At 28.5% G+C, this 17,725-nt stretch overlaps 1 protein-coding gene across 1 annotated transcript; it reads left to right on the top strand.

Annotated features, from left to right (window-relative positions):
• Positions 1-7,288: 7,288 nt before the first annotated feature.
• Positions 7,289-15,595, top strand: LOC129957694 (PITH domain-containing protein 1-like). The gene is made up of 6 exons (XM_056070152.1): positions 7,289-7,566; positions 8,297-8,340; positions 10,616-10,693; positions 10,884-10,988; positions 14,135-14,243; positions 15,394-15,595. Exons 1-6 carry the CDS (start codon positions 7,375-7,377, stop codon positions 15,493-15,495), a joined length of 630 nt encoding a protein of 209 aa, XP_055926127.1. The 5' UTR covers positions 7,289-7,374; the 3' UTR covers positions 15,496-15,595.
• The last annotated feature ends 2,130 nt before the right edge of the window (positions 15,596-17,725 follow it).

Raw genomic sequence — 17,725 nt, 5'->3', positions numbered from 1 at the left:
AATACAAACCGACAGACAGTCAATCCCTCATTAGATACGGCTCAAAATTTGAAAGTTTTCTGCATTCTAGATGTTAAATATGTACACCGAATTTTTTTCTATCTAGCTTTCTTCGTTTTGTAGTTTTATTGTGTTAGCTCATATTTGAACAGCCGGACAAACTTCCTCGGAACGGATTTTTCACAAAATTTGACAGGAATTTACAAATTTGTTGTAAAGACAATATACCAAATTTCATTCTTCTAGCTCAAAGCGTTTTTAAATTATCTTTGTCACAAACATTTTGGTCATTTTCCAAAAATCTGTTTTTCGAACTCGGAAAGGTCTAAAACATGGATATTCGTGAAAATCTCGAATTCGAATTTTCTGAAGATTACAATATTTTCTCTGTACTACGTATACGAAAAGGTAAAAAAGTTTTTTTTCAACAATTTAAATAAAAAAACTTTTTGTTTTTATATTTTAGAATATTTTACAACAATATAATTCATTTTTGAAGTGAAATTCAAATCTGTTTCATTGTTGCTGCTAATATTTAATCTTGGCTTTTTTTTCCAACATTGCAGATAAAAATATGAAAATACCGCTTATTTTTTTCCGTGTTGATTAAATTTCAATATAAAGTATAATTTTGATTTAAAAAAATTTTGAAATTTAGGTGTACTTACATCAACGGTTCAAGAATCAAACAATAAGGAATTTTTTTCAAATACTTAAAGCTCTTTTTAGTGATGTAATTGGATTCATTTAGACATATAATTTAGGAAATGCACATCACAATGAAAGGACTTGTGCTAAGCTTCTAAAATAGTGTAAGTTATCAGGATCCGCTTAAAAGACATTAATTATCAATACTTGAAAATTCCAAATACCCGATAAACGGAAGTATGGTAGTCGCCTAAAACGGCTATCGTTAAATGTGATTGAATGAACACTGTTGGAGCATGCTTTGTTCATTAGAGATAATCACCCAGATAAGTGATTGAGATTGGCAAGAAATTCTGAGAATTGACAAAGAAGGTCGAACTTTGGTTCGAATATATTAAATGAGATGGGTTGTCTTTTGTATACCAATGTCTTAAAATCTTGGACTGCCATTGTGATTTAACCTTTTTTTGAAGGATAAATTTTGACATTCCCACATTCTTAAGTATATTGTTACGAATCTGTAATGCTGCTTCCCAGCATAGTTGGTTCCACCATCGGAAAGAATGTTTTACAGTCATCTGTACTGGACGGAATCCGGTGTCGCGTCGGAGGTTCCAGAGCTTGGCGACAAACTTGGCGACGAATTTGGCGACTTTGGCGCCAAAATAGATTATACCCGAAACATCGAGAATTTTTCCGATCCGTCCATTGGGAACCGGGATACGCCTCCAACGTTCCTGATTGGTTGAGAGGCGTCTAGCCCCGCCTCCTGAGACCTATAAAAGGAAGCGGCCGCACCTGCTAGGGCAGAGTAGTCGGAACCGACGGTAAAGAACTGGCCTTCTAGAGATAAGCGGAGCAGCTACGGAGTGAAGCTAGTGCTGAACTAAGCTGTGTGCTACTGTCTGTAGCAGAGTTTTGTATGCTGCTGTTGTATGCCGCACGTCTCGGCTGAAGATAATCATCTTCTGTGCTGTATATACTTGTCGTCTTTGTGCTGTCCTGTGTGTCTTCGCGTAAATAAACGTCGTTATTTTATTTCCTACTGCCACCTGGTGATTGAGCTTTCTTCACACCATATAACCCCCACTATCCAAACGAACCCCGGAAATTTCGTAACAATATGAACTCGAGTGATCTCAGGAATGAGAAGATTAAAACATAGTTACATAAATATTTAATTGAAGTTTCTAGTAACTTTAATTTCGGTGAACTAACTTGCCATTAAAAAAAAAACTACTTGCTTATATCTGTGTGCTTCAAAAAAAATCTTTTTTTGCCTTGGATTTTTTGTTTTTAATATCCGTTAATGAGAGAATTTTATGAAGTCTTAAACGAGGAATATTTATGTTTTAAAAATTATGCAGATTCTACGTATCAGATCTATTTCCATATTTCAAAGATTATTTAAAAATTATTGCTGTTTATAAAACCCGAAAAGAACAGTTTTCAAAAATACTAATTTTGTTATAATTAATCTTAATTACAGCAAAAAATTAATTACTTTTTCAACGCATTAAAAATACGTTGTAATGGTTTCCTTATAGTTTTCTACGTTTCTATATGAGATTATAATGTTGAGATTTGAGCTAAAACCACTAAAGAAAGTAATATGATGTGATGAAATACTGCTTGCACTAAAATATTATGTAGTGAAAATGTTTACAAATGGCTAGCTTTGGGCCAGGAGCATTCACGGATAAAAAGTTACTGGCACAATTGTTTTGTTCGAAAAATCATAGTTTGTAATAACAAAATTTCTTATATTGAAGCAAGAAATAATCTCAATATAAATTTAACTACTAATGAATTTCCCAGAAACTAATGCAATATAGAAGTTTTAATAAGAGAAGGCATGGCTTCTTTCTAATCTTTTGGCACAACTAAAAATAGATTTTCGGATACATGTTAATTAACTAAATAATAGATGGCGCTGAGACCCTCCAATTATTTATTAAGCAAAAACAAAATGTAATGTGAGACCTTTTTTTTTTTTTTTTTGTAGAGGTTTTACTTGCCACTGGTATGTTTTTTCCTTTTTGTTTCAATAATTGGCTGTGAGTGTTCTTTTATAGTTTATATTATGTTATTGTAATTTTCGCTTAAATTGGAGATTGTAATTTATTGGGGAAGTTTTAATAAGAGAAGGCATGGCTTCTTTCTAATCTTTTGGCACAACTAAAAATAGATTTTCGGATACATGTTAATTAACTAAATAATAGATGGCGCTGAGACCCTCCAATTATTTATTAAGCAAAAACAAAATGTAATGTGAGACCTTTTTTTTTTTTTTTTTTTTGTAGAGGTTTTACTTGCCACTGGTATGTTTTTTCCTTTTTGTTTCAATAATTGGCTGTGAGTGTTCTTTTATAGTTTATATTATGTTATTGTAATTTTCGCTTAAATTGGAGATTGTAATTTATTGGGTTTTTTTTTTCTGTAAAAAGTTGTTTGTCTCTAAGGCCTCAATTCCAGGGGATTTTAGGGTCACGAGGGGTCAATATTGTTGATCCCTCACAGAAAAAATCCCTTATTTGAATCCCTGCCTGAGGGTCACCTTTGAGAAAGTCTTCAGGCCGGATTCTTAATTTCTTTCTTTTTTTATTCTATTTTTATTCTTTTTGTTAATATTTACTTGGTATATTTGCTAATTTGGTTTACAAATGAGACAATCAATTATAAGACAATTAATTATACAATCAAAGACATGAACATTGCAAGAGCAGATCCAAAATAAAACGTATAATCATTTTAAAAGAACAAGAGCGGTTTTCCCAAAATTTCCAAATGGGAATAAAGAAAAAGATGAAATATATTTAATAAATAAGCAATTAACGATTTTGAATAGTTTTTTTCAAGTGAAAAGCAATTTACAACCAATAATCTTTAGAAAAAGTTTTAATTTTTGTATAACAATTTGAAATTCAAAATTTGAGAAAAATGCATTAGGAAAAATTTTAAAATAATAATGGTATTTGTCAAGAAATTTATATTGAAAAAAAGAAATAGCCGCTGTGGAATATTCTTTGGCTTCCGCAGCGACATTCCAAAATTTCGATCTTATCTATTAAAATTATTGCACATTTACAATATTGAATAATGCTAACCAGAGAGATATGTTGATAGAATCCATATAAAATAATTGGGAAAAACAAGCAATCAGGACCAGTCGTAATCATTGCCTCGAATTCGCCAATTTTTATTTTAATTGAAAGCTTTTGATTCCTGGATATATCAACGTCCGGAAGCTACCCAAACTGCCCTCAGTTCTTGAAATTTCAAATAAAAGGTCTATTTCATTGGACTTGGAGGAAAATCTTGGAAGCCTTAACCATTATATTTATTTTTCCTATTTTTAATTCAGTTATAAACTTATGATCCTTATCATCATTGGACTCTTATCCAATACCAGCTATTTTCGACAGAACATTTAATTTAATCTGAAATTTTTCTAGATATCCCAGATCCAGAGTATATACACAAGAAAAATACTTCACTAGGCTCCAAATTATGTAGGTTGAATGCAAATAACAATTTGAAATTTTAAATGCCTTGCTGAAAGAAACTTACAAAACAAGGTTTTAAATTGATCAAAATCGAATCAATCAAAAATCCCAATATACTTCACGTCATATTATATATTCGGAATGCCAGTGCCAATTACATATATATATTGATCCAAATCAAGGCATGAATAAAACGGTAGATATGTCCAATTTTGTGCGGAAAGGTAATACGTCTATGTCTGCAAAAGGCAATTTAGAGCTTCACTTTCTAGCTCGAAAATTATTGAAACAATAAAACCAAAAATATAAAAGTCATCAGCATTTGGGAAGCTCACGAGAAAATTATACAATAACTCCTTTAAAGACTGTTTAAAATCTCACATAGGAAGAAAACAGTTTCTTTTACTGTTACTGAGATTCTCGTTTCAATATCATAAATGATGCACTGGCAATTAAAGTCCTTTAGGCCCAGAAGTCCTCTTAGAACAAACTGTCAAACATATTGTTACGAATCTGTGATGCGGCTTTCCAGCATAGTTGGTTCCATGGGAAGTCCCAGAGCTTGGCGACCATTTGGCAATTTTGGCGCCAAAATGGACTATACCCGAAGCATCGAGAATTTTCCTGATCCGTCCAGTAGGAACCGAGTTACGCCTCGAACGTTCCTGATTGGTTGAGAGGCTTCTAGCCCCGCCTCCTGATGCCTATAACAGGAAGCAGTCCTGCCGCTGCCGAGTAGTTGGATATGCTGCCAAGACTAATCTTAGACTTATTGAACGCCAGCAAAATAACTTAATTAGAAATTTCTGCAATATGAAATACTACATGCCCAATACAAATATGTACTTATGCCTAGACTATCCCCCTCTTAAAAAATTCATTGAAAATCTAGCCACTAACTTCTTTAAAAACATGGATAAGAATGAAAATGAAGCAATAGCTAAAATCCCTAAATATAAACCATCTACAAACTCTAGAAGACCCCGTAATATACTACTTTAATATATCTCAGCCCTTTAGTTTTTCTTCCTAACTTTTATTTTTTCAAACACAAATTAAACAGTATCTCAATAGCCAATTCTAGCTCACAAGCAGTAAAAACTTACTAAGCCCAACGGCAGCGCCCCCCCCCCCCCCCACCCTCACCCTAATATCAGACAATCATAATGAGTCCTGATACTCGTCATCTCCAAATTTCGTCGAAGACGGCCACGGCAAAGTATAGACAGCAAAGCACTGTGAAGTCTCTCCTTACCGGGGATAAGCCCCTGCCGGGGCTAGGCGCCCCGTCAACCCAACCATCAAGCTGCCGAGTAGTTGTGAACCAGTCGTGAATTGAGTAGTAGTCGAGAGTCGTCGGGATCGACGGGGAAGAACGAGTCTTCCAGAGAGAGAGTCGTCGTGGTCCAGTGGAGTTGAAGAGTAGTAGTGAAACAGATCGGAGAGTAGTCGGAAGCGACAGAGAAGAGTAGTCGGGATCGACCGTGAAGAGTGGCTTCCAGAGATAAGCAGAGCAGCGACGGAATCAAGCTAGTACTGAACTAAGCTGTGCACTACTGTCTGCAGTAGATTCCTGTTGTATGCTGCACGTCTCGGCTGAAGATAATCGTCTTCTGTGCTGTATATAGTTGTCGTCTTTGTGCTGTCCTGTGTGTCTTCGTGTAAATAAGCGTCGTTGTTTTATTTTCTACTGCCGCCTGGTGATTGAGCGTTCTTCACACCATATCACTGCCACTATCCAAACAAACCCCCGGAAATTTCGCAACAATATAATCGTAACTTCACGATACTGGGCGGCATTCAGAATATCGAACAACATAATGGATATATCGTCCAATATTATTTGCTAATTGGGAGCTTCATATTCTTCTCATTTACAATATTATATTTATATAGAATATCCAAGTACAGATCATAAGAGACTTTATTAGTAGCAATTTTTTAATTTAATTAAATAAGCTTTAAAATTCCTTTAAAACCAATAAAAGACGTTGAAAAAATATTTAAAAAATAAAAGCGAAGTTGTTCAAATTCTCACCTTTGCCTATCAAAGGAGTATCTATTCACTTCTTTATTTAAAAATCGTCTGCATCTGTTCAATTATGAATTTTGAAAATTAACAAAAAAAAAAAAAAAAAAAAAAAAAAAGATCCAGAAGGAAAATTTCTTTTAGTGAAGCTTAGATACTGGAAACCTATTCCTTCGAGAAGTGGACTGTAATATCAGATTTCACGTAAAAGGAATGAGGTATAGGAATAGAAAGTGAACGGGCCGGTTATTTTTGGAATTATCGTATCATTAAATTGCATATCACTGAAATTTATCGGAGCGGTGACTTCACTGGAAAGTGTGAAGTAGCCGCTCCACTTCATGAGAGTGACGTTGACTTTCCGATATTCGCATTTGATGATGCACTATTCCATACAAATGATTTTTAATTGCTTGTGACATGACTTTGCATATATTTTGTTTGCTACTGGCGCCATCTATTGGTAAAATATAGAACTAAGGTAAACAATTTAAAGAAATGATACATATATTTAATTCAAATTTTTCAGAAAATGATTTGCTCCAATAAAGAAATTAAATGAAATTTTGAAAAAAAAAAATCAAATTTAAGACGTAAGTTGAAATAGGTAAATTAATTCAATCCCACGTTACTTAAATTAATAAATTAAGTATTAATTACAATTAATAAATTTTATATTCAATGCTAAGTAATAATTTTTAATTAATAATAGGATTGAAATAACAGATATTTGGAACAAATATTTAAAAATAACAATAGCAAAATTATTTGATATTCAAAAAATCTTGCATTATGCATCTCTAGAATGAGTTAGTTCCATTTATTTGCTTTTCGAATTAATTCGTGCTGTTTGATCACATGACATGACTCGGAATCAGTTTCATCACATTTCTATTTTCACTGAACGATTCTCTCAGCAAACTTTCGCTGGATTAAATATATTTATAATAAATTGTAATCTAAAATATTATTTCATTAAAAGAATGATTAATTATGAAATTGTAAATGAAATAATAATGTTTCGTCCAACTGTAAAAAAAATGCAAAGTAAGCACGGTCTTCATCGATATCTATTATGACGTGTTTCCGCTTCCTGTCTGGTTTTGTTTTGTTTTTACTATCTTTTCCTTGTGATTGTGGTGATTCAATTTTGTAAATATTTTGGCCATAGTACTTTTGAATTCTAGCGACATGGCTGGGCATGGGCATAGTCATGGGGGTCATTGTGAACATGAATCTGAAGAACAGCCGTCTGATTTGGGTATTGCTTATAGTCTGTATACTAAAATAGATACTGAAAACGTGCAGTGTTTAAACGAAGTTGTAGAAGGATCCGGCAAATGGGTTTTCAAACCATGGGAAAAGCGTTTGGAAACTGACAAAGTAATTAAGCTACTATTCTCTTCTATTAAATTTCATCTATGTATTGGTACATGTAATTAAAATTGCAGTAGGATCTTATTCCTTTTTATTCGTAGCTACTGATAGTATAAATAATAATGTTTATTTTGGAGTTATTTTGTAGTATTTTTAATTTTTTCTACTGAATTCGAATTGAAAAGCTTATTTTTCAGAAATGTATTGTGCATTTGTTCTAATGAGAAATAATTATTGAATTGTCATTGGCTAAATTTGTCGTCTGCAACTTTGTATTTCATATGCTCGAATATAATGGCTTTTCGGTTTATTACCGTAGCTGGGAGAAAACGAATGGCGTTTTTTTTTTTGTTTTTTTTATAAATCTAAATTAAAGTTTTTAAAAAATATTGCAAATTAAAATTTAATTTTTTAAAGGTTATTTTTTTATACATGTGCACAAATTTGTCTCAGTATTTTCTCTTTTTTTTATATAATTTTTTTTTTTTTTTACTTGAAGGATTTTTTTTATGTAATATCTGCAAATATTAAAGAGAGAAAATAAAATAATCTAAGTCAAAGGGGGAAAAAATTATATATTTCTTTGTTTATCTATGAAATTCAAGTTTATTATTTTAGAAATCAATAAACACAGAAAAATTTTACTGTAATTTATACATAATATTTAAATATTATTTCATAATTTTAAATTTGTCAATTGTAAAATTCTCATTTTAATTTAAAGTTTATTTTCTAGTTTGTTGAAAGTGATGTTGATGAAGAACTTTTATTTAATATTCCGTAAGTAAATCTAAGTTTTCTGCTTATCCATTATAATTCCTTTTTGAAATTTATTATCCTTAATTTTCTTAATAAAAATTTTCTGTTATATGCCTCTCAAACTTTAGAAATTTTTGTTATTGTGTTTTTCAAATGGATGCTCTTCATCAAAAGAATAATTAGTTCATCTTACCATAAAAAGCATTGTGCATTGCTCTGCTACGTATATTTAATAATGTATTCATTTGAATTTCTAAACATAAAATTTAAATTTAAAAATTTTTTAACATTAATTTTAAAAAGTTTAAATTAATAAATAGTATTCTCAATTAAAAATATTGCCACTTATATATCCATCCCATACCTGTTTGCTTTTCAAGCTGAAGAATCATACCCTATTAAACTTTTGAATAAAATAAATTCAAGTATGCAAGGTACTTACTCTAATCTTGGGCCAGTGACTAGTTTTAAAACCATTATGGATAAGTATGTATATGTTTCCTACTGAGAAAAATTCTTTAATGGAATAAAAAAATTGATTTATACAATTTGAATTAATAAATGCATTTATGAAAAAAATTACTTTATAATTTTATATAGTCTTCTGGTTTTATTAAAATCTGCATACTATAAATTCTGTAATTATGTTAAACTGCTTTGAAGGTCTAAATGAACTTATATTTCATGTATATTTAATTTTGTTTAGATTGTTATTTATTTATTTTTGTACATTTATGTTTTTTATCAAACAGAAGATAATGAATTAAAACTGACTTTTTAAGTTCTTGTCTTGTTTTCAGTTTATATTTAAGATGAAGATTTTCCTTTCCTATTTCCTTCAAAAGAATTATGAAGCATTCATTGTTGCACTCTTTTATTTCTTCTTCTAAAAATTCAGTATTTAAAATAGAAAGTGTAATGAATTTTCTTTGTATAATTTGTTAACAAAATATGTCTGTCAATTTTACTGAATAGTTACTATTAACAGTGCTGTATATTTTAATGTTTTAAACTGATTCCTTTTTGGAAAATCATTGAATTAGTTGTTTTTGAAAATCTTGAGCACCCTTCCCCCCAAAAAAGCAATTCTTGAGGGTTTTGAAATGAAAATATCAGATATTTCAGTGCTTTAAATATTTAACTAATACAGTTAACATTTTAAGCTAATAACAGTAAATTCTATAGTTTAACTAAGGTGCTGGTTGCTTTACTTTTAACAGGACATTAATTTTAAAGCAATTTGTGCAATATGTCTGATAATCATGTCTGGGACATAAAAACAGGTCTATATATGAAACATTATTATAGCAATTAAAGGATTAATTAATTTTATATGAGGAGGGGAATCTTGTTAAATTTATTACTCAAAATCTGTACATAAGGCAAAAATATTCTATTAGTAGAATATCTGTAAATTTATAATAAAAAGTTAGGTTAGCCTTTCAATATTATCGCATACAAATTGTAAATTTCAATTTTTCTAGGGATTTCTTTGTTATTTAAATTCAGGCACAGAAAAGGTTTGGTATTTTTAATATAAAATAAAACTATGTACAGTGAATTAATTTTATTGGTTCTTCTTTATATGTACAAATTTTGATAGTTTGTTACTTTCATTGCTGTCATGATTTTTATCTCATAATGTTTATAGACTAGCTTACTATCTTTAAATCATGACATGAATAAGGCAGTATACATGTAAAAGAAATTTAAAATATAAAACACTCTACAGAACAAATCTTTTTGTCTAGAACTACTAAACTTTAGATATAGTTACTTTTGGAGTAATAGGTACTCAATAATGAAAGTTTTCTTTTTTAAATTTAAATAAGACTTTTAATTAAAACATTAATTGATATCTTATGTATTGATATCTCATCCTCAATAATTTCGGAGCATATTATTGCACAAAAAACAATTTATAACCACTTTAGAATAAAAAGAAAATTCGGTCACGTCAATTTTGTTTCTCTTGGGTTTTTTCTTCCTATTTTGATTAAATTTTTAAATATATTTTAAAGAATATTTTATAACAGTACTTTTTATAATTTACATGATTTATATTCATGTATATTGCAATGATATTAAATATTTTTTGTTTGTTTGTTACCACTGCTATATAACTGAGAGCAAATTTTCTAAATAAAATAATGATAGATCAGTCAACCCTGAAACATAGTCATGTTTTTATTTTTTGGGATAGAAGATCCATTTTTTAATTATTTTTAGTGTGTGAGTAATTATAATAAGTGATAACTTTGTATAAAAATAAATTTTTTCTTGTACTTTGACTTAGGTTTACTGGAATAGTAAAGCTCAAAGGTATAATAGTTCTTGGTGGTGAAGACACAACACATCCCTCAAAAATGAAACTGTAAGTTCTACCATTTGAATAATTTAGCATTGCAATGGAATTGAATATTATTTAATAATCATTTTTATTACTTTCTCGCAGATCACACGGAACAATTAAACACAGAATCTTTACAATATTTTTTCAAGACTTCCAGTTTTAGTTTTCTAATATACATTCTGATATATCTAAAACTAGTGTTTTATTATAGGTTCAAAAATAGACCAAATATTAATTTTGATGATGTAAATACTGAAGCTGATGAAGAATTTGAAATGCAGCCTGATTTAGATGGAACATTAGAGTATCCTATAAAGTGAGTTATTTTTGTGTAATAATAATAGTTATTAATCTCAGATATAAATGAATTCATTTATTTTCATTATCTTAAAAATTAAATCTTTTTTAGTATGTATGGTCTTTTAAGTTTGAGCAGACATTTGAAGTTATTTAATGTATTAAAATTTTTATAAATGGAAGTTTATAAAGCTTTATAATTTATTTTCTGTTGGTATTTTTGCAACAAAAATTATGGATTATTGCACTTGCTTTATTTTCATAAATCAATTGTTTATTATCTGAAATTAAAAAATTGATATTTTTTAAGGTCTATCAAATGTTTTGGTACTTTGGAAGAGATTTTGTCTGCATTAGAAAGATACATGAAACAAATTTGTCATTTCTTCTTTGAACTAACATATTACATCTTACTTCAAATATTTTATAAAATTACAAGTAGAATCTTTCCCTGCTCCTACACAATTATTCAAATTCCAGATAAGATCATAAGTTAACATCTTAAAAGAAATCCCTTAAAACAAGATTGAATGCTGCATGTTTTCATGTTTAAATATATGCTTTATAAAGCATATTATAATTTATATGCAATAGGCTTTAATAATATTTGTTTTCTATATGACATGTTCTAAGACAGAGTTTCTGAAATTTTTCCACCTGGAATTTTTTTTTAATCCTAAAATTTGTGATCATTAAATTGAAATATGAATGGATGATAATTAAAAGTATTTAATTAAATTTTATTATTTTGCATTTTTTTTCTTCTATAATTGTTTGAAAGAAGATTTTTAAAAATATTTTTACATAAAAATATGTTATCTAGAAATAGAATGTGTCAAAAAAAAATCTGTGTCCTCCAGCTCTTTCCTAAACAATCCTATTTAAGGTTATGCCTTATAGCTAATAAAGCTCTCTTCTACAAATGCAGTGGCAGATTTGAAAAAAAAAAAAAAAAAAAAAAAAAAAAGGACTAAGTTTGTTGAAATTCTTATATTTTTAATATTCATTAATTAAAAGTTTTGCAATATCTGCTTAAAAATAGATAATAATATGAAAAGATAATTTTTATAGTTTCTCTAATTTTTAACATTCCTTCGAAAGACACGTCAAGGTCAATAAATCCTTTATTGAAACTTTCTCTGTAATGCTTACACCTGGTTCTGGATAAGGATTATTTTAAACTTACACTTGATGTAGATAAAGTTAATGTTTTTTTTTTTTTCCATTTTAAATTTTTTTTTATAGTACTATTGATTCAATTTAAAATTGGAAGAACCAAATCAGAGCTGACAAATTGGTAATCCTTTGGCCAAAATGTGTTCATTAAGTGTAGTAGGAAATTATTCTATTTCTCAAGAGGAATTTTCAATCTTATTTTTAAACGCAGGTAGATTAAAAATAATGCACCAAGAAGAAGGAAAGATAACAGTCATGAAACTTTGCAAATAAATACAATGAGATTGAATATGCAAATAGATCAAGTTTGATGCCGTGTGTATGGCCATACACCCTGCAGTGGTGCTACATTTAAAAAATGGGTTGTATATAAACTGGCATATAATAGAAGACTCATAAATGTGGCAGTCTCATTTTGCCTGGAGGAGGACTTTAGCAAGAGAAAAATGTCGGGTAGAAATGTGAGAAGACGTTTCTTGGAGTTAAAAAATTTTAAGAGCAGCCTCATCATTGGCATAAAAAATACATAATCAGATTTAGTGGTTTCATTTGTCTCGCAAATCATTTCTAGATGCTTTGCAGAAATAAATCTGCAATCCAGGCACACTGTTTGTGTACTACTTTTAACACCAAAATATCAAAAATTCCATCTACAGTAGTGCCAAGTCAGAGTGACATGGAATGCTACAGATTTGAAAAATGTCGTGTTTAATGATGGATCTGTTTCATTTTTGGGGCAGATTGTAACCACATACAGTTGTAGAGGCATCCTGGTGAATAGTACAGTTTCACCAACATTGCCACACGACACACTATCCATGCAACAGCCATAATGGTGTGAGGAGCAGTAATGGTTTGCGTGGATTGGCCTATGATAGTTAATCCATTCTAATTGTGATATGTAAAACCTTAATGGGCCACATTATGTTGATGCCATTTTTCTATACTCTGTGAGATCTGTCCTTAATGAATTTCCCCAGAACATTTTGCTTCCAAGATAGGTAATTTGCCTATAGCTCAAGACTTCCTACATCATGTTCAGACTCTTCCATTACTGGCCTGTTTGCCTTACTTATCTTTTATTGAGGAAGTGTGGAGCTAGCTAAAATGCTCGTGATATAGAAGTGTCTGTTCAAGATTTGTGGGACTATCTGTTTCAGAGCATCAGACTTATAAATACAATGCTTCATTGTGTTGCAGAAGGAGGTGTCCAACACTATACATGTTGCACTGCATTTATCTAAATGTGCGCATTATATCTGAATCTCTTATTTGTATCATTATGTGTATTAAATTTCATTTCAATCCAATGCTTCCTTTTTGGTGCAGCATTTTCAATGTACCTGTGTTTATATTTCATGTACTACTAAAAATTTTCTTATTTATATGTGAGGAATGTTTATTAAAAATCAAATTAATTTTAAAAATGTCAAAACATTGAAATTAATATGTATAAATAGGACCTCTTTGACTCTGAAATTGAAATCATACATTCTGACAGTCTAAAATTGGTATTACTTAGGAAAATTTTGATTTCTGAAAAAAATCCCCATTTAGATTCTATGCTCATTCTGAATAAAAATAATTAAGTAAACAATCTTCATTAAGAATTTTTCATTAAAATAGTTGCAAATAACTATTTTTTTAAGGTGTTTTAAATTACTGTTAATAGATTTTAGTATTTTGTACTTATGAGGAGAGTTTTTGTGATTGAAAAAGATACAAGAGAAAATACTTTATAAAGTATTACTTATAAAGTATTAGTTAGTATATAATACTTTATTATATACTAACTGATATATTTTGAATTATTAAACTATTTAATACTTATTATATATTGTCTTTTTCCTGTACACAAGAAATATATTAACACTGAATAAAAATGTCCAGTTGAATATACAAATATTCAATATAGTAAAATTTATATTTTTTAAAATTTGTTAAGGAAATGAACAAATTTTAATGCAATATTTTATTTTTGCCTTTTAGGGTAGTGAAATTTCCCAATGTTCATCATCTAACAATATATTTTCCAAAGAATTTTGGTGCTGAAAGAACAAAAATTTATTATATAGGTTTGAAAGGAGAATATACAAAAGTAAGCCCTAGCCATATTCAATTTTCTTCCACATATATATATCTTTCAGTTTCATAATAAAAATATTTATTTTTGACTACTGATAGATAGGTATTTAATTTCTCATTCAATTTTTATTTACTTTAGAACAAGGTCATTTATGATTTGCAAAATTTACCAGTTTTTTAAATAACATATTACTAAAAAGTGTTAATAATTTTTTAGCAATGAAAATTGTTAAAATTTCTCATATGAAATCTTAGTGAGCAAGTATAATTTATATTTCTGTGACAATTTTTCTGAAATATTTTCTTCTTTCAAAATCTCTTATAGAAAGTTTTAAATGTTTCCTCTCTGGAATTTTCCCAAGATTTTTTTTAAAAAATAAATACATATTTTGTACATTTAAACTACACAGAAATTTTAAAAAATATATATATTCATATTTAAGGTGTATGCATGTATAGATTTACTTAGATGTTTAAGCCCAAACCTAGCTTTAAGTGTAGGTTTAAGCTGAAACCTAGCTTTGAAAAATTCTCAAAAATGTATATAAAGAACAATTATTGATGAATCGTGAGTCTTATAATAGTTAGTATTTTTTATGGTTATTTGAACTAAAATTAATAAATTGCATTATTTACAATTTATTTGCTGAAATAAAAAAGTATTTTTATTGTATTAAAATATAATATGATGTGTCCAATTTTTTGCATCATAGTATGCAAATTAATAATTTAATGAAGCTCAAAAAGGACTTAGATATAGAAACTAGCTAGGTCTAGAAAATATTCTCAAAATTATAGTCAATTATAGCTAATAGAAAAAAGTTGTCAAGTTAAAAGGTAGGCGCAACTATTTCCTAGTACAAAATATAAAACATTTTTTCAAGCTGTAACAGCAACATTATAAAACTAGCAGGCTTTCATTTTGATGCTTTATAACACATATTATTAATTATCCTTGATAGAAATTAAATTCAGTTCAAATAAAATAATTTTCAATATAATAATTTCATATTTAGAACTGTTTGATTAAGTGTAATGATTTACCTTATAATTTTGCTTGTATTGTTTATGAAATTATCAAAAAGGTTTTGTCTAAGTATGTTGTTTATCATTTATATAAATGATATTTCCTAAATTATTCAATTTCTGATTTTGTTTTTCAGCCTCCACGGCAGGAAATAACTCTTGTTACTTATGAAGCTACTCCTAATCCCTGTGATCATAAAACTGAAGCTTTTAATCCTGTTCCTCATGAGATACGATGAAAGCATAGCAGCATGGGCTTAATTTATTGTTTGTATGCTGTTTATATACACTCTTTGTGTTTGTTATTTTGCAATAACATTTTGTTACACTTTTTCTGTTTTTCTTCGATTTTGTATTTTTTTTTTCTATATTTTGGATGCATTCCAAATATTAATAATTTAATATGAAATAGCTTAAAATTTTCTGAATTATTTAAAAAAATATTTAAATTTGGTGTGTTAATTTTAAGCAATATGAAGTTTAACTGTCAGTTTTAGAAAGTATAAAATATAATTTCTTTACTAATTTAAAGTGCCTCTGTAAATCTAGCTTATGAATGTATGTCTTTGTGATGCATCTAAAAATTGCATATTTATTTGATAAGTAAACTTCAAAATCAAGTCAACTACTAAAATAAAATTCATTTTAAATCTACTGCATAAATGAGAAGGTCATTTTCATTAAGAATTATTGTACTTCACACATTATGATATTCATTATGAATTATTGCATTGTTCACACATTATAATATTCAATCAAATATGAATATTAGCATTTTCATTCTTAAATTATCATAGTTGAACACATATCTTATGGCCTTCCTGAGTTTAGCTCTTAACAACAATTAGAAAATGTCTGTCTGTGCTGATATTTAATTCATAATGTTCCACTGTGTCTCTTAACTAAGTTTTTCATTTAAAAAAATTAATTTGTTTATCAAAACCCCAAATTAATCAAAAGTATTCTTCCTTTCTCAAATAATATGGAATATAATTTTTATCATATGAGAGTTTTCTTCTAATCAACAAAATTCATTCTCTAGAAGCATTATTATGAATTACATTTAGAAAGTGAAATTACATGCTTTTTTACTTGCTATAGAAGTTATATGGATTCTAAAAGGTACAAGATTTAATAAAAGAAATATATAATGCTAATGTACCTGGCACAGAAATCACTCTTATTGTGAATTATTGCATGAAAGCAGGCAAATGTAAACAAATCATCATCTCTCAAGTTTCAGATTGTTTTTCATTGAACATTTTTACAGCTGCATTAAATCCAACACTTTGAAAAGAGTTGCAAAATTTTATTAGAAACATTCTGTTAAAGGTTTACCGTGTTGCCAAAAAATCTATTCAGTCAGAGGAATGAAGATATAGAATATTGTTTTTAAAGGCTTCAATTGAATTAAGCATAAAAACAGGTTTAATCATTGCCAGATAGGTAATCACTGTGACTTGCCTATGGAAGATGTTCATATCTTTTAAAACAATTACGTTACAAAAATGGTCTTTGTAATCTAAATAAAGACTGGAAAAAAAAATGTAATGATTAAAATCCCATTTCTGTGCAATTATTTTTCCTTAATTTTAATAGTATTTTTTAATTCAAACTCATCCATAAAAATCATTCAATTGCATGCTTTTGCAAATCATTAATTCTATAGTGGGATTTTTATTTTGCAATATGCACACTTTTTAAAATGCATTATACTAAAAATGTGAATTCAAATTTAATTCACATTTTTCAAATAAAAAGGTTTCACTTGTACCAAATAACAAAGTGAATTTTAAAAAAAGCATTCGATAGTAACCTTTTAATAGCTTAAAAAGTCTAATCGCTGCCCATAAACTGGTCACCAAGGCTGCTAGTATACTTTTAATAGACAAAACATCAAATTATGCAGAGCTGGTTGAAGTTTAAAAAGAAGTAGGAATTAATATATGGGAATTAGGTTACCCATATATTTTTATAATAAGTCTATATAAAATATTTATTTAATAATTAACTAATTACTTTATTTTATTCAAATTCTATGTAAATATAAAATGCCACTCTGCTCATGGCAAATATGACTTATAAACCATAGATAGACATTATAAATCAAAGATAGACCACTTGAAAAATGCCCCAAGTGAAGTAAATTATTTTTCATGATGTTAAAGGCAAAAATATACTATTAAGAAAATTACATGATTTTTTTATACAGGTTTCCAATAATAAAATATTTTTGGTATACTAATATTTTTGAGATTTATTATGAATTGTTGAATATCACTATTTTCGACAATTTCAGTGGACGCTTCTAAGAAAATAATCAAATAAGGAGATTATATGAAGCAGCTATTGATTTACATAAAATAATAACATTCGAAACTGAATAATTTGGTTGGTTTTAGTTGCAAAGACATGAAACGTTTTTTGTTTATATTATTAGAATATAATAAATATTTTATTACATAATAC

This window comes from Argiope bruennichi, chromosome 11 (genome assembly GCF_947563725.1).
Source record: "Argiope bruennichi chromosome 11, qqArgBrue1.1, whole genome shotgun sequence".
NCBI classification, from domain to species: domain Eukaryota; kingdom Metazoa; phylum Arthropoda; class Arachnida; order Araneae; family Araneidae; genus Argiope; species Argiope bruennichi.
This window is presented reverse-complemented; position numbering and strand designations above follow the sequence as displayed.

Coding starts and splice junctions, on each gene's coding strand:
- LOC129957694 (XM_056070152.1), top strand. CDS start 7,375: ATGGCTGGGCATGGGCATAGTCATGGGGGTCATTGTGAACATGAATCT. Junction 7,567..8,296: donor AGCGTTTGGAAACTGACAAA/GTAATTAAGCTA, acceptor TTTATTTTCTAG/TTTGTTGAAAGTGATGTTGA. Junction 10,989..14,134: donor ACATTAGAGTATCCTATAAA/GTGAGTTATTTT, acceptor TTTGCCTTTTAG/GGTAGTGAAATTTCCCAATG.